The 24,556-nt window shown below is 30.9% G+C and overlaps 1 protein-coding gene across 2 annotated transcripts; it reads right to left on the bottom strand.

Moving 5' to 3' along the window:
* Window positions 1–718: 718 nt before the first annotated feature.
* LOC107166344 (zinc finger protein schnurri) lies at window positions 719–24,246 on the bottom strand. 2 transcript variants are annotated; one of them, XM_015514963.2, is made up of 9 exons: window positions 23,787–24,246; window positions 11,311–11,355; window positions 4,705–5,756; window positions 3,307–3,597; window positions 2,806–3,173; window positions 2,024–2,740; window positions 1,774–1,960; window positions 1,436–1,717; window positions 719–1,368 (listed from the first exon to the last, which is right to left on the bottom strand). In XM_015514963.2, exons 1-8 carry the CDS (start codon window positions 23,845–23,847, stop codon window positions 1,451–1,453), a joined length of 2,988 nt encoding a protein of 995 aa, XP_015370449.2. In that variant the 5' UTR covers window positions 23,848–24,246; the 3' UTR covers window positions 719–1,368; window positions 1,436–1,450. The 2 variants fall into 2 exon arrangements, with proteins under 2 accessions (XP_015370449.2, XP_089080938.1); XM_089224812.1 differs by lacking the exon at window positions 23,787–24,246 and adding an exon at window positions 20,383–20,400.
* Between the last annotated feature and the right edge of the window lie 310 nt (window positions 24,247–24,556).

Raw genomic sequence — 24,556 nt, 5'->3', positions numbered from 1 at the left:
AATATTGATGCACAGTTCTGGTAATGACATTCTAAGTATTAAACTTAAATATTTTTTAATGGTGGGTTCTGGGTAATGAACATTGTCTGCTTATTAAGAGGTGATAAGTGGTGTTATGATAAACTGCCACTAAAAACATTTAGCCACAGAACAATTCATCAATGGAAAGCTTTAATGCCCTCTGGTCGTTATTAAAAATAGAATTTTTAGGTTTAATAGATGATGTTATAAAACTAAGTTTTATATCATTAACGTTTATTTATAATTTTTTTTTTTTTTTTGCTTTACATTTAGGAAAATACATCTGAACACATTGACATTGATATAGACTTTTCATGGGTTGAGGATATTTTATCAACTGTCAGAATTATAATACAATTGATACCAATAAATGTAATCTATAATAATTTGAGAGAACTAGAAAGCTTGTATTTAGGGTCAATTATTTTAGTGAAGCCTAGTACTAGAGAGACTTAACAGTTATGGTATTTATGACATAGAGATGAGACTTAGGTATAGCAGACTGGAGTATTGCACTATTAAAAAAAATATTTAAAAAAAAAAAAAAATAGTTGAGTGTGGTCAACAGAATTAAGAGAATCATAATTTCACATTGATTGATTTCAATGAAAAAATCAAAGCAAATATTAGATTTCAATACAATTTGTAAATTGATTAATAATTTAATAAATGTATTAAACATCATAAAACAATGATGTTCTTCAATGGATATTGAGTTTATTTTAATTATGACAGTTTATCAAAAGATATTTTCAAATTCCAGTAACAGTAGACCAAAAAATAATACATATAGCCACAATTCAACTGAGCATTATTGTTGCCAAAAAAAAAAAGTATACAATATAATTAACCTATAGTTAAATACTTAAATCAAATTCCTAAAAAATAAAATCCATAACACAAATTCAAGGAAGATCATCATGAGAATTGACATCATTTAACAGGCTACATGTTCCACTTGTCTTACTAATACGATAAATACAATTTTTACCAAATGTAATTGGACTACATTACTATTTACTATACATATAATATATATTCTTACTTAATACATTAAAACTTATTATGTATAGTTTTACAAATTCTTTATTATTTACCCAGTTTTCATATATTAATAAATATAAGAATAGATTAGTATTTATATAAATAGGTTGGGTAAAAAATGTGTAATCGCTCAGTTTCTTAGTGGTCTGTGATTAGGCCAAAATCCCTTTAAAACCTTTTAGGTGGTTTCATGTCTCTTGTTATCACAGTTTTCTAGTTGTTCAATCCGTCGAACTCTAGAGATCAGTCTTTTTTTCACGTTGAGCGCTTTGAAAAATGTCCATACAAGAATTTAACATTGACCTATAATAACATTGTGTGTAGTAAATTATTATAACATTTACGTTTAATAAACTTGAAGAAAACCTACTTGTATTGACTATTGTTAAGTGGCTTTTTGGCTAGCTTGTAAACTCTTTAACGCACTGTCACAGTCAGTAGTATCAATATCATTCAAGTTCAACCCTAAGCGTTCAATTTCAGCATATGTTCCAAATGGTATCTTTCCTAAACACTCCAATTTAAGTATATGCATTTTGGATCGTAAATGCTTAGCTAAATGTCCATGAATTCGGAAACCAACTTGGCAATCAGCACATTCAAATGGTCTTGGATTCTTAACAATAGGCCCTTGAGTGGACATCATATTTACCTGGAGAAAAATAATATTAACTAAACATTTATGAGAATCGAATATAATAATCTCACCTTATTCAAATGTGAGATAGAGTCCAAATGTTTTTGAAGCAAATGTTTGGTTCGGAATGATTCTTTACAACCTTCACATCGGAATGGTTGTTCAAAATAGTGTATATTAATGTGCAATTGTAATTGACTAGGTTTATTGAATACCTTATCACACACCATACACTTACTTCGTCCATCTTCTAGAATACTAAAAACCATAATTAGTCAGCATCAGTCATAATAAGTATTTATGTAATAAAATATGACATACCTGGTATATTTTTGTGATGGACCATTAGTAGTAGGTTGTCGAAATAATGCTTTAGGTTTTTTGGAGGATTGTAATATTACTTGTGGTTTATTTATTTGTTCTAATTCTTTACTACTTCCAAAACGTGATAGATCCATTGGTTTATTAACCATTGGTTTTGGGCTACTGCTTAGAATTGCATTTACATTATGCCTCAAATCTGCAGGTGCTGTTTGAATCATATCTGAATTATTAAAAACAGGTGTGGGTGGAACAGGTAATGGTGGTGGGACTGAAAGACTGCTTCCAGATTGTAAAGGTGGACTATTTTGCTTCTGATACTGGTGATTATTTTTTACTTCAGACTCAGTCAGAGTTAAAAGAGATTGATATGGATATGACACAGGTCTGTGGTCATAAGGCAATATACCAGCTTTTGCATGATTTGACTGAGGTATTTGTGATGGATAGACTTGTGAAAGTCTTAATAATGAACGTGCAGCATCAAAATCTGATTGAGTTTTACGCCATCCGTGTTTATCTACTGCTTCTTCATCATCATCTTCATCATCAATATCATCGTCTTCATCCATGTTATCTTCAGAGTAGTCTTCCATATCTTCAGAATCTAGTTGTTTAATATCATCCATGGACATTGGATTTTGATCCTGCTCAACTCCTTTTTTGAAATGTGCTTTTGACTTCATATGTTTTGTCAAATTTCCTTTAGTCTTAAAACTATGAAAATAAAATAATAATGTTATTAAAAATATGGCATGTAATACATTTTCAATAGATATTACCTGAAGGTACATTGTGTACAAGTATATGGCCTTAAGTCAGTATGGGTTCTGATATGTTTCTTGAGCATTGAAGGCTTTTTACAACGAATGCCACAATCGGCACATACATATCGACCCCTTCCTCTGCCTCTAACATATACATAATCTTCATTGGATTCAAAACCTCCAGGGCAGATCTTTAATTTACCAAAAGAGTTGGTTTCAACTCTGTTGGTTTGATCAGGCAACTGTTGGTGCTTGTAAGATGAATGGGCAACCATATAATCATGAGATTGACCAGCTTGTGTATACCCGTGGTTATGCTGACTTGAGTCATATAAATCCATTCCTCGAACACCCAGCATATTACTCCCCATATCAGAACAAATCTATATGTAAAATGTACATTATTCATTAATAAATTATATAAGATATTCACAAATCTACAAAATAATAACTCTACATTGATTTTTTTAAATATGTATAATGAAGTAATCTATAGATGTGTCAATATTTATATACCTTCCAATTTGAATACATTGATATAGTATTAACTTCAGGAAGAATTGTGTATGTGGGTTGACATTTGGTCAGGGTACAAAAAAATACTCTTGTCGTACATTTTAATCCCAAATAAGTGTATGCATGGCCATTAAGATATAATTGTTGGTAGCTCTTTTTTGGTCTTGGAGTATCTGGACTAACCATGGGCAACATGCGGTTAGTACTGAATGATCCTGGTTTGAATGCCAATGAGGTTGGTCGTACAAATTTCTGAGCCACTGTACTAGTAGCTGTAGTAGTTGTTGGAATCTAAAAAATATGTTGACAGTTATTCCAAGTAATTAAACAAATTTGAATTGTGTAAAATATATAATTTTTTGTTTAAATATGAACCATTATTTTAAATTAATCAACAGAAATAGAAATCAATGCGTTCAATTCTACAAATATAATATATAATTTAGTATAATTTGTTAAATGTATAATGTATCATACATAGTAATAATTATTGAAACATTAATCAAGGTGATGAATAAGTCACAAAATATAAAATTATAGCTATAGAATATACCTTACATCATTTACTGGTTATTATAACCATATTAGCACCATTAACTTCAATGTCAACGGCTAACAATGTAATATTTTAAATAAATTAACACAAGAAGACCTGTTTACTTCAAACAAATAATCATTGATGATGAATATTTAATGTTTATCAACATTGATGGGAATTAAATTTCAATTTTTTTTAATATACTTTTACATATGTCTTATTCTTACTATGTGTAAAAATTATTTGCTTTGGTTAAATTTCAATTATTAATAAGAAATTATGGATATAAAAACATTTACCAAATTTTTAGTATTTTTAAATTAATTATATATATATTAATAATATATAGACATGTAAAGTAAATATAAAATGTAAAACATGTCTATTGAAAGATTAAATTTATAATAACTTATAGGCATCTAACTCAACTTATTTTATGTAATAACTTTAAGTATATATAAGTTAATACATTTAGTTGGTTTAAATTAGAAGGGTATAAAAATTAATAAAAAATATAAGAACTTAATAAACTATTTAATTATTTGATGATATAACAATTAAATGAAAAACTACTTAACTATATAGAACAATTTTATGTCTATGTGACCATGAAAATTAACTCATCCTTTCTAATTATTGGATAAATTCCAAATTTAAAAATACTTATATGTATTGGTTCTTTAAAGATATGATTAAGTAAAATAATATTTATTCTTATTAAATAATATAAGTATAATCAAACATATTATGCACAATTCAAGTAAACTCTGTGTTATCATTTATTCTCAAAAGAAATATAGATAACTTAAGTAAAAAACAAAATAGGTATAACCCAATGAATGCATCTACACTATTATTACCTGATGATGAGATGTTAAAACAAGACATTTTTCATCTACTTTTGGTTTCTTTGAAGGTGGAGAATCAGTCTGTTTTGGTTCATATTGCGGTCGTAATTGACGAGGCATTGCTGTATGTGGTCCTGGAATACCTGGCACAAAAGGTACAGCACGGCTGGTCTGGAAAATGGCAATCATTTCCTGTTGTTGTATCAAATTACCCACTCGCAAAACAACAGGTTTTTGTACATCAGGTTCCTTTGGTCTGTGAAACTCAACTAATGGTGTGCGCCCTAATAATGGTCCTGGTGACGTGAGAGGCAAGGCTACAGTCTTGGGCTCTGGATATTTAACTCCATTTGGACTTCTATCACAAATATGGCTAACCAAGTCTTCTTGACTATTGAATTTTAAGCCACACATTTCACAAAAAGGCTGTTCCTTATTCTCATTACACTTAATTATTTGATTCAATAGCAATTTGTACACACCTTTTAGCTCGGTTTGACCATTCACTACAACTGGAGTAATTTTTTCTTGACATTTTTTAACTGCATCGACCACGGACAAATTTAAAGGTTGAGAAGAATCTTCTTCTTGTTTATTTCCTAATACCTGAACCGGTTCGGAATGGTTTTCTGATGTGTTTAATTCTTCAAATTTGGTGTGTATTGAAGCTGTGCGAAATTTCGGCTTGTATATTTTTGGCTTAGCTTCTTCCGGTTCTTCTTTTGCTAACCGTTCTGTATGGGATTGAGATTTACAGTGTTTGGAAAGATTGCTTTTTGTTTTAAAAGCAAATCCGCACGTTTCACAAGGGAAAGGACGTTCATCAGAGTGCACTTGTAAATGTTTGGCGAGCGCACTTGGCTTGGTACATACAGTTTTGCAGTATGGACATTTATGTCGCCATACACCTTCGATAGAATATTCATCAGTAGATAATACAGGCGTAGGAATAACCTCTTCAGGATAATCGTCTGCTGTGGCGATTTTTTTGAATTTCTTATGCAAGTAGTTTCCACCTGATAAAGGAGCCGACGGCGAGGACTTTTCAGAGTGGCACATTACGTCTAAAAAATCAAAAATCAATTAATTCGTTACAAGTTGACATACGTTTTTACAATAATTTCAAATAGAATCATATATGTGTATAGGTAATAGGTATGACGTATGAAATTACTTTCAGATATAATTATTGAGTAGGTAAAACATTTGATATAGCTCTATATAATAAATAATAATGTCTACAAATACGTAATACTTAAAAAAATGATTATTTCATCAAAAATAATACTTATCAAAAAACTAGGTACCACACGCAAAACCTAATTTCATTTAAAAATTTAGAAATAAGTTTTAAATTAATTTTATTGAAGTTATATTAGGTAATAGGTACTATATTGGCTAATAATTAGTAAAATATGACTTATAGTAAAAATAAAAATATATTAATTATTAGGTAGCTAGCAGTTTAGAGGAGTCATTTTTAGAAACGAGTTAATTTTTTGTCTTTATGTTTGAATTGTGATGAATCGTACCTATTGATTTCAAGAATTTTACATTTACTTACGAAGTTACGACAATATTACACAGCTTTTGGTTAGGTATAATATGCAATTTATTAAGTTATATCAAGTTACTTTATGTATAGCCGTATAGGTATATAATAGTATATACAATAGATTTTTATAGTAATAACTATTTTATGGGCATACAGAATTAGTAAAACATATTTTTTGTTACTATATTAGTAATAATATATAAAAAGTATCTTAGATATAATAACATTTATATTTTAGATAAAAATTTATCATTTGTGATTATTACTGATTAGTGTTTACGTATTGATTTTTTTTAAATTTTATTCATAAATAATTAGACTTGTAATAATAAATCTTATAATTATTAATATAATTTATTGTATTAGTCATAAGTAGGTACAAATGGTAGGTACTATACTAATTTAAAAACGATTAATTAAAGCATTAACCACAATCTAACGTCGCATAGTTAATAGATACTAGTATCTATCTAATATAATGATCTCCTTAAGAGGACGTTTCACCCGCATGTGTTGTCTACCTCTTAAAACTTGTAAGTTAAAAGTGCGTAACATTGCAAAAACTGTTTTGCGCGGGAAAGAACTGAGAAAGATACAGTTATAAGTTATAACTAAGAAACGAAATTTTCACCACATAAAAAGGAGAATTTTGTCTGTGCAATATCGTTTTTATTTTTTCGATATCAAAACTACAAAAAAAGTTATTCATGCTTAAAAAACGCAAAATTGATGTATTATAAAACAATAAAAATTTTTTTTGTATAAGCGATATCGAAAAAATAAAAACGATATTGCACAGACAAAATTCTCCTTTTTATGTGGTGAAAATTTCGTTTCTTAGTTATAACTGTATCTTTCTCGGTTCTTTCCCGCGCAAAACAGTTTTTGCAATGTTACGCACTTGTAAGACGGAGACAACACATGCGGGTGAAACGTCCTCTTAATGGCCTAATACAATTATATTCTTTATTGCCAAACATAAGAATACAAATTATTAGATGTACTTATGTATAATATATATTTAAAAATTTAAACAAACACGCCGAACAAAACCTATTAAGTGCATACCTACATGGGTTATAGGTATATTGAGTTCTCATCAGCATTCAGGAGTATAAAGTAAAAAGATGGTAAAATTACACTAAGCCAATACACAAAGCGAGGGCATCACAGAATACAATTAAGAGGACGCCACACCTGCATGTGTTGTCTCCGTCTTACAAACGTATAACATAGCAAAATCTGTTGAGCGCGGGACAACTGTTCTCCCTCAATATTTATAATAGAATTTTCAAAATTTCACAACGCATAGGTAAGAACTTTATCTGTGTCATAGCGTTGTTATTTTTTTGATAGCACAAACCAATAATTTTAAGTAATTTAATGAAAAAATAAATGTATTTTCTTAAGATTATAACTTTAATTATATTTATGTTATAAAAAAAAAAACAACGCTATGACACAGTTAAAGTTCTTACCTATGCGTTGTGAAATTTTGAAAATTCTTTATAAATATTGAGGTAGAACAGTTGTACCGCGCTAAACAGATTTTGCTATGTTATACGTTTGTAAGACGGAGACAACACATGCGGGTGTGGCGTCCTCTTAACACGACGTCGAGTGCACTCTGCACATATATATTTCCTTAATAAAATGTTAAGAATTATTGACCAATTATGCAATTTGAGGCTCATGTCGATATAGAAGCCAATTAATTTACTTATTTTTAATTTTTAAGAACGATTTCATTTTTTTTTTTTTTTTTGGTTCTATATATGTCTGTAAACCAATGGAAAATATAGGTAATATTAAATAATATCATATCTTAAAAATTATAAGTACCTACTACCTACCTGTAATAACTATATAGTCTGTTAGTATAATATAACAAAATATTTATTTTTTTTCTATAATATAATAAGTAAATAATTTGTACTGTGATATTATTTTTGAAGCCTACTATTTGGAACTAGGTACTTACAGAAAGTATGATTTTACCACATGATGTAAGATCTATATGAGACTATATATACAGACGCAGTTAAGCAGATAACAATTTAGCGTAACCCCCCCCCCCCACCCTAAGTTCTTATACTTAATATAATATGTACGTAATTAAGTTAATACAATAATGAGCAATACAAATCTAAATACCTATAATCGTTTTAATTATAAGTATATAAACCATACAGTATCAAATATTAATATCACTGTATGTACCTGCTACCAGTGGCGGCTCGAAGGGAGTATATTTGAATCACGTGATTCACAAAAATATTAATGGGTGGTTGGGTGGGTAGGTCTTATAGTTGGAAAAGGTAGATTGGACCATTTTTGCAGGTTGGTATTTAAATATTAAATTATAAATAATAAATATAATTTGTGTACTCAGCAGATAATGTACAATAATAAGTAATAACTAATAACTATATTTTAGGGTGGGTGGTGTAAAAATATTAAACGTGATTCGAGGGAAAAAAAGTTCAAGCCGCCACTGCCTGCTACCTACCTACTATATGATTAATGAATAAATAATATAAACTGAAAAAAATACATTCCATTTTTTGTTAAAACCAGTATATACTATAATAGTCTATATACCAAATTATATACTTGTGTAAATACGAATATTATAATCTTTACTGTATATTTAAGACACAAACATAATAGTTAATAGTTGAGTACTTTCTTATTAAATGCCAATTTTCCATGATGATGTATTTTATCCAATAAATATCAAAATATTAAAATTTAGGCTTTAATTCATCCCCCCTGTGGATCAAACAGTAAAAGGGTATTTAAAGCGTTTTCTGCTTAAAATTTTATTAAATTTGGAAGTATATACTTTCAATTTTGTAGAATAAAAATATAACATTTTAATACAACAAATTATAACTTATACTTAAGGTGGATTTATCATTTTTTTTTTTTTTTTTATAAGGAACCCGCGGCAACATAGGCAATTGGGTGTGGGGTGGTACGGTAGGGGTTATTTTTGTATATTTGTTTGTAGGTTTTTAATTGGGTAGGGTTGTAACACGTGTTTGTGTATGTGTGACAAGGATATGTTGCTAAAAATCCCGGGTGGTCACCCATTCGGGAGCTATAGCAACTGCGGCCGGTACGTACGCTCAGTAATCTGCGTTTCCGCAGATTGAGCGTACGACCGCGCCTCATCAAGCCATTGGTCTATCATTATATTCGTGTGAAAATAGCAGAACCCAGTGCCAGTTGTCAGTAGCACCTAGTACAGTGAAACCTCTAAATACCGGACATTCTCGGTCGCTTAACTTAAACGTCGTCCGCTATTTGGAGATGTCCGCTATTAAAGGGGAAATATAGTGAGTACACATTTCACCGTTCCCAAAATTCCGTTCGTTATTTGGAGGTGTCCGCTATTGAGAGGTGTCCGTTAAAGGAGGTTTCACTGTAGGTATATCTAAAATGTCTTTACCGGCACGGGTTTTATTGACTACTGTCTGCTTTTAAAATATTCATTCTAATTTTCAATGACAAAAATAATTATACTAAATAAATTTATCAAATATTTACATAATTTATAATATTTGTCATTTTGGTTAAATTTATGAACAGTTTCAGTCTTTGAACCGCTGAAAGTCTTTACTTTTCAACCATAGGATACACTAATCACTGTGATTAGTGATTACTAAATTATGCGTCAAATATTACGGGTGAAAATGCAAATAAAAATGTAGGGTGTATATATTCTAATTATAATAATTATTATAATATTATGTTCAAGTATAAACCAATAGTTATATGAGAATTGCTTTAATTATACTGTAGCGAGTACTTGACACCTATCAAGGTAATAAATGCCTAACTGGTAACCGCCTACTGCATAGGTACTTTAATTCTAAGTTGCAGTCAAAGCAGGGGCGGGTTTTATCACTCACCAGGGGGGGGGGGGCTAATAGAGGTTCAAAAATTTAGTTAGTTGTTTTTTAAGTCTATATAAAATTTAAAATTACAGATTATATTTTTGAGTCCCTCGACCCTCATAAGTAAGTCATTGTTTTTTCACAATAGTGGCAAATTTTAAATAGTTAAATTATTGGTATAAACAACATTATTGGTATAGATAAGAAAAACAAACTAAAAATAGCTTGAAGCCTAAATATTCTAATATCCATAATTAATAATCATATTCATCAATGACGATATTTCATAATAATTATTAATACATATATCAATATATCATAATACTTGGCTTTGAAAAATAGTTAGCTTAGTCCCAAGGGGGGGCTATTGCCCCCTTAGCTACCCCCCTTAAACCCGCCCCTGAGTCAAAGTCTGTAGAAATGGGAGAGGTAATGAGAGTAATTATTGACCATTTACTTACCAAAATCTGGAACCAATTCTACTATAGAATTAGGATACATCATTAATTTAACCAATTCAGAATTCTACGTCAAAAACAAAAACCTATCATAAAAGCACCAATTATATCACAACGAATCTCGCGATTTCTGTTATTATACAAATCCTGATTTTTAATATTTAGATATATTTGACATTTTAACTATATATATATTATATAACAGTCCATCCCATTTATCCGGCTAATTCAAAGAAAACACCAAATATTAGATATCAAACTAATAAGTATTTATTCGTGAATACTTATAAGTTATAACTATTATACCTGTAGGCTATAAGGCACCTGGCACGCTATTATATTTTATAGACAATACAATTAAAGGATAAATTAATGAACTAACAAGCTCTGCGCAATAATTTCAATAGCAGAATAATTTATGGATTTACGACATATCTATCTATAATATTATAACTATAAGTTTATATGCTACAAAATGTAGTAAATACTATTTTTATTTCATAATTTTGTTATGGATTTTAATTGTCTATCGAATACATACATAGTATTATAGTATGTACCATTTAATATAGGTATCTTCTAGTTACTATCACGATGAAGGGACAGTATACCATTATTTAGAGGTACGATGAGGATATTATAATTTATAAATATATGTATAATATTTGTGTGTATTTGTCTATATAAACCTGTAACAACTCACTTTTGTTCTCGTTGTTGCTGGGACTCATCTCAATTGTATCATCCACTGAAACATAAAAGCAAGCACAATTTATAAATATAAATCATAACAATATTCGGACTGAGCAGAAATAATATGCAGCGTGTACGGCGAGCTTGGCGAGGTCAATGGAATTGTACGCGCGTTTATTATAATATAATGTACATAATATATAATATGTATATATATTAATAATATTTAATAATCAACGTTGTATGATGTGCTAGTATATACACATTCGAGTACGTGGGCAGAGCACACGCATAACTAAAACGAGCCAAAAGCTAATATTAGCGTCGTCGCAGAGTGAAAAGAATGAATAATACTATTCAAATACCCCACGGGCCCACATCCGTTGCGGACAATCTACATACACTGTCAACCGCCGCTGCACCACCTACGTAGCTACGTGCAAGTGTACTGCATCACCACCACCGACCAAATTCGATTTTCGAGCGGCCTGCCCAATCTCGGCCGAAAACAACAAGATAAACACTCGAGAAAATTAAAACTTATATGGCGTACGGCGGACGAGTGTAACCGAAAACACTCCTTGGATCGACACGATACATTGTTATACAACAAATCGCGATAGTATCAAATACAGTCTCGAGAATTTGTTTCTAAAAATGTGTGACGACCGACGGGGTTAAGAGGTTAAGACACAAAACAGGATATATATTGTGGCTGGCGCAATACAAGATCAACTAATAATAAGGTGCAAACGAATGGGACGTATAATGATTATTGAAGACGCATTTTAATGTATCGTAATACATTCTGTGACAATTGTGACTCTAATATTTTTTATAATTCGTTCGCAGTTCATGGAGAAAAAATACCTAACCGATCATTACAGGTTTAAATTTTTATTTTATTTTTTGTTTTTAATTTCGTTCGGTTCTGTTTTCCCGGATCAGCACGTATAGCAGCAAGACTGCATCAACGATAACCGGTTCGCCATCTGTCCTCAACCGCCTATACGCACACGCACACGCACCCGCAATTCAATAAAATATTAATATTATAATAACAACGACGATGATTATAATAATAATAGATACGCGATGTAATCACGATGAGAACCACGAGTTGTCACAAATTTCGAGGGGTCGAGAGATGCAGACCGGAGACATTTCTGGTCAAGCTTTAGATGCCATTTATATATGAGGGAGACTGATCCATTAAAGGCTATATAGAATTTCAACTTTATAATATTATGTACAACTATTTTCGCGACACCTATAACATATTAAACTAATATCAGTAATATATTAGATATTATTATTCTGATGATAATTCTAATTAATTTTCGATTACTATAATTTGTTATAAGTTCGCATTCCAATCCCATTCATAAACAATAATTACATATAATAAGACATATATGTATAATTTACATTGTATATTATACAGTGCAATTTTATTTGTGTACGCTTTTACATACTCCACTATCTTCTATCGTCTATCGTCAATCTTTGCAGTGCAACACGACTCCGGCAAAAAATACTCCAAGTCTTCCGCAACGTAAAATCAAATTAAAAACGAAGACCTAATTTGAAAACTTGAAGCGAATTTTTTTTACCTAGATTTACATGACACAAACATATATGATCGAATCGAATATTGAATAGATAACAGTAGATGTACGTTATTTATATACTTTTGTTTTAAATTACGTATTACGTACTTTACGTGATACGTATAATAAATATACCTATATGTAATCCAGACAGTTTTTGAACAACTTTTGAGGGCCCTAAAAATACCTTTATCTTTGTAGTTTAATTAGAGGTTTCATTGTACAATTAATTAATATTCAAAAATTTTCAAAAAACTAACCATTCATAAGGTTATTATTTTATTAAACTTTATCTTTTAAATTAAAATTTGGACATTTTTCATATTAAAGTAATAAATGTTTTTAAGCATATTGCTTAAATGTGTTTATTTGTCAAATATATAATCTTGAAGATTTGTTCATATAGATTACTTTATGACTGTGTTGTAAATATTCTTATAAAATGTTTAACTTGTGCACATACGCAGCGTAGGTTCGTTGTACGAATAATATGTTATAGTATAATATATATTATTTAAACGACTATAATAATTATTATAGTACCTATTACTCAATATGAGATAAATTCCATAGAGTATAATACATTTTTACATAATAGATATTGCAAATAATAAGTAATAATAAATAACAAAATGGGGGTACCACGACCATGACAAACTTCGAAAAATAAACATTATTTTTGTTCACGAAAATTATTTTGGTACTTAACGTATACAGATTTAAAACATACTAAAAATAAAAAAAGCAAAACATCTAGTGTATCGTTATGTTCAAACTGTTCATATTAAAGTGTGGTAAATAGAAACCTATATACTTATATTATTATACATATTATATAGATACCAGATTCAACTTTCAAATAACATATGTTATTAGTTTTTACTTTTTAGTTACTATCTAGTGTTTTTACCTACATCACTGATCACTATTAATATGATTAACACGTGTTAGGTCATCATAATTTATAAATAAAACTTACATTTTACTTATTTAGTTAGTCAACAGATAACTATAAAAATTTGAAATAAATTGTTGAATAACTTTTTTTAATTAGCTGATTACTTGAATTTCCTTTCAGTTAATTTATTATGATTAATTTTTCTAGTAAATATAAAATTATAAATGTATAATAAAATTTACTGTAAGAATCATAACGTAATTTGGGTGATATGGGGAGGAGAGGTGTTACTGCCAAGGATATTTATAAGTTATAAGAAATAAAATATTTTATTGTCACATAATAATAATTTAAATTAATATAATTTCCAACATATGCAATTATTAAAATTGATAAGATTTGTTGTGCTGTCAACTTCTTGATAAAATCGAATATAAATATATAAACTGCAGCTATTCTAAACTAAACGGTATTTTAAAAAAAGCACCGAATGAAATCACCAAAAAAATTATCTTTAATTTGAATCTTTATCTACAAAATATATAATACTATATCAGATACCTATTACCTATATACTATATAGTATGTACCATAACTATCCACCTTATTATATTGATAGAAAATCATACAGCTTTTTTCAATATTAATTTGTGAAGTCAATAATAATTGAATATCACACACACACTTATATATGTATATGCAATAGCAACATGCATAGTTTGAAATGTGTACACAATGTAGCGTGCAGGATTATTCCCAACACAACTTAAGTAATTAACATTTAATTTTATTTTTATTTTATTTTCAAGAAGATAATAGGCCTCACTCATTTCATCTTTAAAATGATGATGGCATTATAGAAAATACAATTACATAAATATGTTAATTGATAACCTAATTAAAAACAATAGTGTTAAATGTTGTTTAATGTTATTAAATAAAAATTATTATACAACATAAATATATTTAAATATGAAATTTAAAAAAATATATATAAGCAATATTTAATTAACGATCTACTACCAACTATATTAAAATTATTAATTATTTGTCAGTCCTTTATGTTATTCATCTTCGTCCCCGTCTTCGACATTAAAATTAATATTGTAAGCTAATTTTGAAATCCCTTATCTCATCACAAATTTTTACTTAAAGTAATTAGATAAGTATCGAGCAATAATAGAAATGTAATTAAACATTAAGAACTAATTTTAAATTAAGATGTTATTATGTTATTCAATATGTAATGAAAATACCTATGTATGTGATATAATTTTGATTCAAATAAATAATAAATAATATCAATAATTAGGACATAATCATTGTATATTATGTTTAGTGATTTTCGATAAAGAGCTTTTTTCAGATTCTAACAGATTCTAACAAAACACTGTTATCTATCAACAATTTATAATTGTAATTTAAAGTGTAAATCAGATCGATGCTATACCTTAATTTAGAACATCATCCATATGCAGCTATATTATTTATGATTTTCACTGGCACTATTCCCTTATATTTTTTAAGTAATATTACATTTTATTTTACTATGGATGGTTCCTCTATACACTCCCTCGGGAAAATTCTGACTAATGAATTATAATGACGATGTATCATCAAAATGCGATATGAAAATTTTATAAAATTTAAAAAAAGTTATTGAAGGCAAACTTTAGAATGGTGTGTGGATCAGAAGCCCCTCTGGGTCTGTTAGATAATAATATGTTTAACCCTTTCCGTGTATAAAATATTTAAAATATTTTTAGTTATGTAATAAGATTTATGTCCCTATTTATAAGTAAGACACAAAGAAAACTTCAAGTAAAGTCGAATATTCTTTAAATAGCAATTAAAAATATATATATACTGTGGTCGAGCATAAGATACCGTTTTCTTGGTCATAATTATGTATATAGACGTTAATCATATCACAGCGATTCCATATTTTCATTCCGTAACACAGGCTTATCAAGGGTTATTTGGTATTTAGACATTTTCCCTCTCCACACATATATTTTTCACAGTACTGGACAAGGCAACCATCTGCCAATAGATATCGACCACTCGTGAAGTTACTATACTATCAGAGATTCAAAAAATTTTATGCTACCCATTAAATAAGTAGTTAGGTTGTGTATATGGTTATATATTCGTATACTATATGCATATCTGTTATAATTTAGAAGAATATCCAAAATTCATTGGAGCTAGATGTCCTAGATTCATATTAATTATCTCTGAGTAACTCATCAGTCATTACACTCAAATCGTACGTATTTAATTAATGTGCCATTGATAAATAAATCACTTTCTCCTCATGTATGCCTATGTAATGTAAAAATATTAATATAATATTCATACAGATATACTCTGCAGGTAAGCATTTTTATTAAGACTTTTAAGCACCTGATTTACGAACGAAGCGATTAGCGAAGTCTTATTGCCTGTTAGAAGTTAACGTGAAAATTAAAAACATGTATAATATACTACTTATATCATATCATAATATATTAAAGCAAAACATCAATCCAGACCTTCTCTCTCATTCACCCATCAAAACGGCATCGACTGTTTACTTTCTATACGACATAAAAAAAACCTTAACGTTTTTTTTTAACTTCGCATTGCATACGCATAACACACAGCTGATAACTTTATAAAAAATACGCACACCACACCACCAGGTGACCTTCAGAGTACACTTCGTGTTTAATACTCCATAGCGCATGCATATAATATAATTACGTTATCCTCAACATGACGATTGTGAAATAAAAGCGGATTTTTAAAACAAACGTATTATGTAAAATGGATGCGTAATTACGAAACTATGTCTGTGGGTCTACCGGACGGGGCAGCAGTCGTCTGTACTCGACAGAGCAACTAATTAGTTATATATATATATATATATATTATATATTATAGCTGTTCTTTATCAGTAATATAATATCTAATATGACATTAATTGTATTATCAATATTATCATGTTAGATAATGTACGAGTATACAACGAGACGCGTAAACACTAAACGGTGAACCATATACACGTAAACGTCGTAAACCATGGGCGGATAGGCCATGTTTGGCCTAACGGAAAATTTTAAAAAGGGGCCCCACATGAAAAAGAATTTAATAATATATGATATTAAAGGGTTCCATTACCGAAATACGAAGGGGGGCTCACCGGGAAATGCCCGGTTGCCCGGTAGGCCTATCCGCCCGTGTCGTAAAAACATGCATAGTACCACAAAATAATAATAGTACCTATACAGACAATTAAGTATTTATTTATGACACTACGTCTACGTGCATTATAAATATAGGTATAATGGTAATAAGTAATAAAGGTCGAATATGTTTTGAGCATTAGAAAACAAAATAATGTTGAACTGTTTATGAGGGTGTTACTCTTTTAATTACGATAAAGTAGAGAACCATCGATAGATGACGATACCAACGTGCTGTAGTATATCAAATTTCACTTAGTGTCACCGTTTAATTGAACACCGTCTAACAAAAAGGTAAAACACAACAACAACAATATAACAAGAGGCAAACATAATTATTATACATATAATATATATAAAAATATACAATACAACGTATACATTTCTATATATAGAAGTAATCAAATAAACACCAAACATACGAATATTTTGAATAAATTATTGTTTACTAAAAAGAAACCAGAACGCAAATGACAAGTATATAAGAGTAGCCGAGTAGGTATATGAGTGCTCTAAAAAAATATAACTAATACATTCAAACAAAATCTATTAATATGATAGAAAGAAAATCACTGAAGAAATATACTTAAAATAACTTGCGAATTTTTGTGATTTTTATACGTATGTAGTCAAAATTTAAATTTAAATGCTTGTAAAAAAAAAAAATTGTGGCTATATATTTCTTTTATTTTTCAACTGCTATTGTAAAAATATATTATGAGTCTTGTATTAAATTTTCAAATCTTAGATATAAAAGGAAATTTTTTATGAATTTCTAGGATAAAATAATTTACGAATTTTAATGATTTTTAGGTATATTGTCAAAATTAAAATTTGAATGCATGTAAAAAAAAATTGTTGATATATTTTTCTTTTATTTTTCAACTGCTATTGTAAAAATATATTATGAGCCATGTACTAAATTCTCAAATCTTAGAATTAAAAAAAAAAACTTTTATGAATTTCTATCTAAGATAATTTGAACATTGCCGTAATTTTTATGCATTTAGTCAAAATTTGAACTGTAAATGCTTATAAAAAAAATTTGTGATTATATATTTCTTTTATTTTTCAATTGCTATTGTAAAAATATGTTAGGAGCCTTGTATTAAATTTTCAAATCTTAGATATAAAAGGAAAATACTTTATGAATTTCTAGTTTAAAACAATTTGCGAATTTTCGTGATTTTTACGTATTTTGTCAAAATTCAAACTTAGAATGCTTTTAAAAAAAATTATGCATATATATTTCTTTTATTTTTCAACTGCTATTGTAAAAATATGATAAGAGCCTTATATTAAATTTTCAAATCAAAGAATCAAAAAGAAAAACTTTTATGAATTTATATCTAAGATAATTTGAACATTGCCATAATTTTTACGTAATTAGGCAAAATTTGAATTTTAAACGCTTATAAAAAAAAATTGTGCGCATGTATTTTTAATATTTTTCAACTGCTATTGTTACAATGTGTTAGGAGCGTTGTATTCAATTTTCAAATCTTAGATCTAAAAAGAAAAACTTTTATGAATTTCTATCTAAAATAATTTGAACATTGCCGTAATTTTTACGTATTAAGTCAATATTTGAACTTCAAATGCTAATAAAAAAAAATTGTATTTTCATAATTTTTTAATCACTATAAGAATTACTTATGAGGAACTTTGTATTAAATTTTCAAGTATTTTGATAGGGCCAAAAAAATGTTATCGACCTTCAAAAAAAATGTTTCAGAAAAATTAAAATTTTCAGTTGTCTATAAATATCTAAAAAAAGTCAAAATATTTCGAAAATTAAATCATGTAAAGAAAATTCAAATCTAAATAACTTGTGAAATTTTCAAGTATCTACGACTTATACTTTTTGAATAATTACAAATATTTAAAATCGTTTCAGGATAAATCGTTATCGTTACGCTAATTCGTAAAAATTTAAAATTCAAACGCACTTAAAATTTTTCCCATAATGATGCTTTAAGTTTTCTCTATAGCTACTTGAAGGAAAACTTAGTGTTGTATTTTTAATCCTTAGTTATAAACGCAAAAAATGTTATGATTTTTCAACTTCAAAATTAATTGCAAATTTTCGCATTTTCGACAGATTTCGTAAAATTTTGAACTATAAACGCTTATTAAAAAAAATTGTGACTTACGATTTTTAATTTTTTTTAGCTACAATAAGAACAACTCATAAGGAACCTTGTATTAAATTTTCAAATTTTTTTGGTCGTCCAACATTTTTTTTACCGATACTTCAAAAAAAAATTCTCAAAAAAATTGAAAATTTCAGTGGTCTGGAAATTTAACTGTATATAGATAACACTTACATAAAACATTTGGTGAAAATTTCAAGTATTTACAGTGATTAGTTTTTGAATTACAACCATATAAAAAAATCGATTTTTTTGAAAACTGCTGGAAAATAATTACTTTTGACCTCTATAATGCACCAAGGATCTTCGATTTTACATCGGAAACCACCCCCAAAGTTTGATCGAAGCATTATTTCGACTAGTTATGCTGTATACAGACACAAAAAAAAACACATCAATGTAAAATTAAGACATTCATCACTTCGTTCAGAGTCTAAAAATGAAAACAAAACGGTTGATTTCATATTAGCATTAAAATTGAAAAGGTGGGTAAAGTTAAGTAAAGTGAGAGGGAATAACCGTAAATCGAAATGGCATACAAAATTATATTAAAATATAAATTAAACTGAAAGAGCAATGATTTTCCGTGTAGCAATAACGTAATTTTCGATAACGACTATAACAATGAAAATTATACGAACCTTTATATCTAGAAGCATAACTGCATCATACCGGTTGGCGGTTGTTTAGAAAACATTTTAACAGTTATTTATGAAAATATCACTCCTCAATATACGAGATACGACACCCCATTTATCAACTCCGCACCGATTGTTTAATTTTAAGAACAATAATAAGGATTTACAGAACATAATCCTACCGTATTTTTGGTTACCAAAATTTTGTCCGCTATTAAGAGGATTCAATTTGTAGAAAATTTGATGTTTGTTTCCAAAAAACATAGGATATTTGGAGGTGTCCGAGTGGATGTCTCACCATTATCACAGCGAAATAATCAAGACACGACGATAGTGTAGGAATCTGTTAAACAGGAAGCACATAAAAGCAGTACGAACACTGAAGTCGACGATCCGAGTGCACAGATCAAACGGCAGCGGCGAACAAAACAATCGCATCATAATAAGAGTGGGTTTATTTTGTAAAGTATCTAGCGAATAAGTAGAAGAAGCAGTTAAGTTGGTGAGTAGCGAGCGCCAATCACCATTTTCCCGGAAACCCAAGTGCGGCAGTTACTTGCGTCCGATCATCCGATGGTATCGTTGACCCGTTGGTTAGGTCGACTCGTGGCGAGGTGGTGCAGGTGACAATCGCCATAGTCGCCAGTACCGCCGCGCTGACGGGTTCCGCTGGAGCTAGACGAATATGAATATCTCGTTGTATACCTACTGCAGCTGCCAGCGTGCCGCCCGGCTGGCGCCGTCCAGTCCACGGATAATGAAAACCGGTTGACCGCACACTTACCTCTCTCCAAGTTGAGCCTTTTTTTTCTCGTGTTATTGAGAACCAGGGAGAAGACTGCTGTTAGCATTGCTTCCCCCTCCAAGTTGAACCTGGCCGACCCACCACCCGCCGTGTATCCGGTGTAAACCCGTTGTGTTTGTGTGTGTACCAGTGTACCTACACCAATAACACGGTCACCGCACCTTTTTAGAAAACACCCTCCCGCTTAGCCAATTCTTATAAAAACTAAATTATTATACACTTATAATACCTATACGAGATAATATTATACACCCATCTATTATACATTCGAATCGAGGACAAGGAATTTGTTTTGCTCAACAATATATAGGTTCTCTTAACGTTGTGTGAGAGAGCGTGTATGAGATCCCAAGTCAGAACTCAAAGGCCGTTATATACGATTCTGTATGATATGTACATTGTACCGATAACCTCAGTTTTATTCACCACAATAAACCCTAACGATGATTTTTGAAAACAGTTTATCAACACAATAATAAAATATATCGATGTATTATAGGACTTTGTACAACACCGGATGAATTTTCGATTACAACCAAAGAACACGTGTAATTTGCTCAACACTCAACACAAATTAAGACAATAATAAACAATATAATTATCTATAAATAATATGAATATAAATATCTACATTTCATAAATTAGTATTTAAAATTACTATGCATACATACACGATACACCTAATAATATATGCTTAACGCGTTTGTCGAGATCACAAGGCATGCGCTTCCAATTCGTACGATAATAATACATATAGTACGAGAATAAAACACGTTCATAATTAGCAGAATAATAAAAAAATAAAAACAATTCATTAGAACGTGTGCCGTTTTGCAACTCACCTGCGGTTGTTTTGGCTAACTTAACATGTAAAAATAATAGCCTCGTCAATTTCAAGCAAACGGATCATAAAAAAATCATTTTTAGAATAAAATACGCGAATTCGAAACATCCATTACAGATTATTCTAAGCAATTTTTGATATAAACTTCTTTGTTAAAAATAAAAAACGTAAGGCGAGTGAATTTTTTTAAGCGAGTTACTGAGTGAACGTCATCTCTAAAACACTGAATAATGAATAATATATAATTACTAATTACTAATCGATACAACTGTACAAGCAAATGGGATGCACTTTTAGTTGTAGACGTCGAATTGTATGGATTTAATAGTTGTTTGCTGATCATGCACTTTATACATTAAAATGAATCAAGCACTAGGTGTATCGATTAGTATGATTAATAAATTGAAGAGGTAAGCAGTCGTTCCGATAACGTTGTGTAGCGTTTTATATAATATAAATATAATTTTGTGGAAATAATATTTCATGTTTGCACATTTTAATATTATTTGAATTGGAAATATTGTATAGCTATTAATTAATAATTAGTAACGAAAAATGAAAATTGAATCATTCGGTTGCAACCCAAACGTGAAACGTATATATTTCTAAAAATGTCTAAGGCATGGTGGGACAGTGAATAATAATTTAATAAGCTATAATAATATCATTGATTAATAACTAATAAGTAATAATACGTGATAGCTATGCCAATGGACTATTAAACGCATAAGAAACAGAAAAATATAATCTCCATGAACAACGTCAATTCGTAGGCTATTATTATTACTCATCGGGCCGAAACCACTTGTTAGAATGTCCCACCCCTCTTCGCCACTCGTTCCGATACGCAACCACGCATTATCATTATTATTTATTACTATACTACGATACCACATGCGTGATCGTTGTAAGCTACAAACGTTTACGACGCGCCGCCGCACTATGTTCACGTACAACTCGCGCTGAGAGTGGTACACACTACCACACACACACACACATACCTGTACAGAGTATATTATAATTTTATAATATAATCATGTACGCGCATGCACCGAAGTCGCGAACGCTTCTGCCATCACTCTCGAGGTAAGACAGGTTGGTAAGTCGTCTGGGCTCACGGGTTATTCACAATTTTATGCGTAAACGCGGCGGAGAACAGGTGCCCGGGAGAACCCGGTTGTAAACATTGGCTGTTTGTATACGCGAGCGCGCTCGAGCAAGGCGGGCCCGTGGCCCCGCTAGGACAGCGTGCGTTGTAGCCGCGATAATGTGGGTGTGGAGGGAACGGATGGTAGACCGGTGAGGTGAAGTGAGAGGGACGACGCGATATGCCAATAACGCAATACAAGGAACCTTGGTGCTGACGACTTGGACGTGACGCGGGGTGGGGGGACGACGACTGTTTAATGATGCACGCATTCGTGTGTGTATATAAATATGTCTGTGTTTGGTGCACAGCGGCAACGTGGGAATAATGTAGTGTGTGTGTGTGTGTGTGTTGTGAGTAAGATTCCGCTGGGGACTCCTCGTGACCCGTTTGACCGGGAACGGTAATGAAGGGCGGTGAGGTAGTGGAGGACAACCGGGGATAACAACACACGCACAGCCTGCTGTAGTGCCGTGGCGATGACGGTAGTTGTGGCGATAGGATCGGGTCAGGGGGAATCCGCACATTTCTCCGCGTACAGTGCATACTCTACGGTAACTATACAATATACCGCATATCGAAAATCAGACCAGAAAAATATATATATACAGAACGTAATAATAATAATATTAATATATTATACCGTTTGTTGTTGTTGTGATTGGTGGTTGTCGAACCAACGATATTATGGTAAAGCGATAAACCGCGACGAAGAGAAAAACGACCGCTAACCAATGATAATAATATGTATAAAAAAATAAAAAATACGTGATTAAAGGTCGAACCATAGTGTTTCGCAAATCCGCAGTAACATAATATTGTTGTTTGCATTTTTAGTATTAACAATAAATAATAATGCCCTCGTATAAAACACGAAATAGAACTGTTCATAATATGTTTACATATAACTAGTACACTCTAACGGATAAAGCACCAAGTTCACTGGACAATATTTAATTTCATTGCATTCGATTGAATCTTAAATTCTTAACGCGCGCGTCCCGGATGATTTAATTTTTGGCGAAAAAATTTAGTGGTTTTTATTGCTTTAAAAACATCTCAAACTTTCGGTGCCTTACACAGCAAGAACCACATATCATTCTGCAGTATATTTTTAATTATTACACAATCGTATTGTAAAACAAAAATTAATCCAATACTTACATTTAACAGGGACTTCCCCTGAGAATCTTTTTCGCAGCATAGTTTTACATTCCAAAGACATCCGGATCCCGGATTCCCAAAGAAATCGCCGTCAGTTGTACATGCGCGGAGCGTACTCGTTGACCGCTGTTTAGGCCCATAATTCCAACGTCATTTATCGTGTACAAACCGTAAAAATAAATATGTATGCTATATCGAAAAACACGAAATAAAAATGGGCAACGAAAAAATAAATAATAATGATAACAAATTAATTTTTAGTTAATAAACAACGATTAACGAGTTAAATAATGAGTGAATGAAAAATAATGTCAAATACAAAATTTGATCAGTCGACGGAAGCGCTAATGACATAAGCAACGTGCTCACATACTGAACAAGTGTTTACTACTGGTGGCCGACCGTCGGGCCTCGGGAGTCGAGACTTGGGGATAACGACAACGACAACGACGACGACGGTCTACACTATGGTGATGACGACGTACGTGAGCACGCGGGGAATGGCATAAGGCCGTCGGTGCGGCGGTGGTAACGAACGATCATGATCGGTGGGCGGGCGAGGGTCGGGGCCGCGTTCCGATCGTCTGGTCACGCGGCCGGTGGTGCGGCGGGGGTTTGCGCACAACGGTGGCGCCCGTTTCCGCCCGTCCATCAGCCGTGTGCGCGCCGCGCGTACCCGATAAACACGTGTTGGTCCGGATCGCCGTAATGGTCCTGAGGGGTGGGTGCGGAGCGGTGTTGTTGGGAAACACTCCGGGATATCCCCCGCG

Source organism: Diuraphis noxia, unplaced genomic scaffold (genome assembly GCF_037042655.1).
Source record: "Diuraphis noxia isolate RWA-SAM2 unplaced genomic scaffold, SU_Dnox_SAM2 contig0003, whole genome shotgun sequence".
Taxonomy (NCBI): Eukaryota; Metazoa; Arthropoda; class Insecta; order Hemiptera; family Aphididae; genus Diuraphis; species Diuraphis noxia.
Note: the sequence above shows the minus strand (reverse complement) of the source record. Positions and strands in the feature narration are given on the sequence as shown.

Excerpts from the sequence above, each read along its gene's own strand:
- LOC107166344 (XM_015514963.2), bottom strand. The coding sequence starts at position 23,847 with ATGTCTTTGGAATGTAAAACTATGCTGCGAAAAAGATTCTCAGGGGAA. Across the intron at positions 11,356-23,786 it reads AGGGGAAGTCCCTGTTAAAT|TGGATGATACAATTGAGATG; the intron begins GTAAGTATTGGA and ends TTTATGTTTCAG. Across the intron at positions 2,741-2,805 it reads TGTACACAATGTACCTTCAG|TTTTAAGACTAAAGGAAATT; the intron begins GTAATATCTATT and ends TTATTTTCATAG.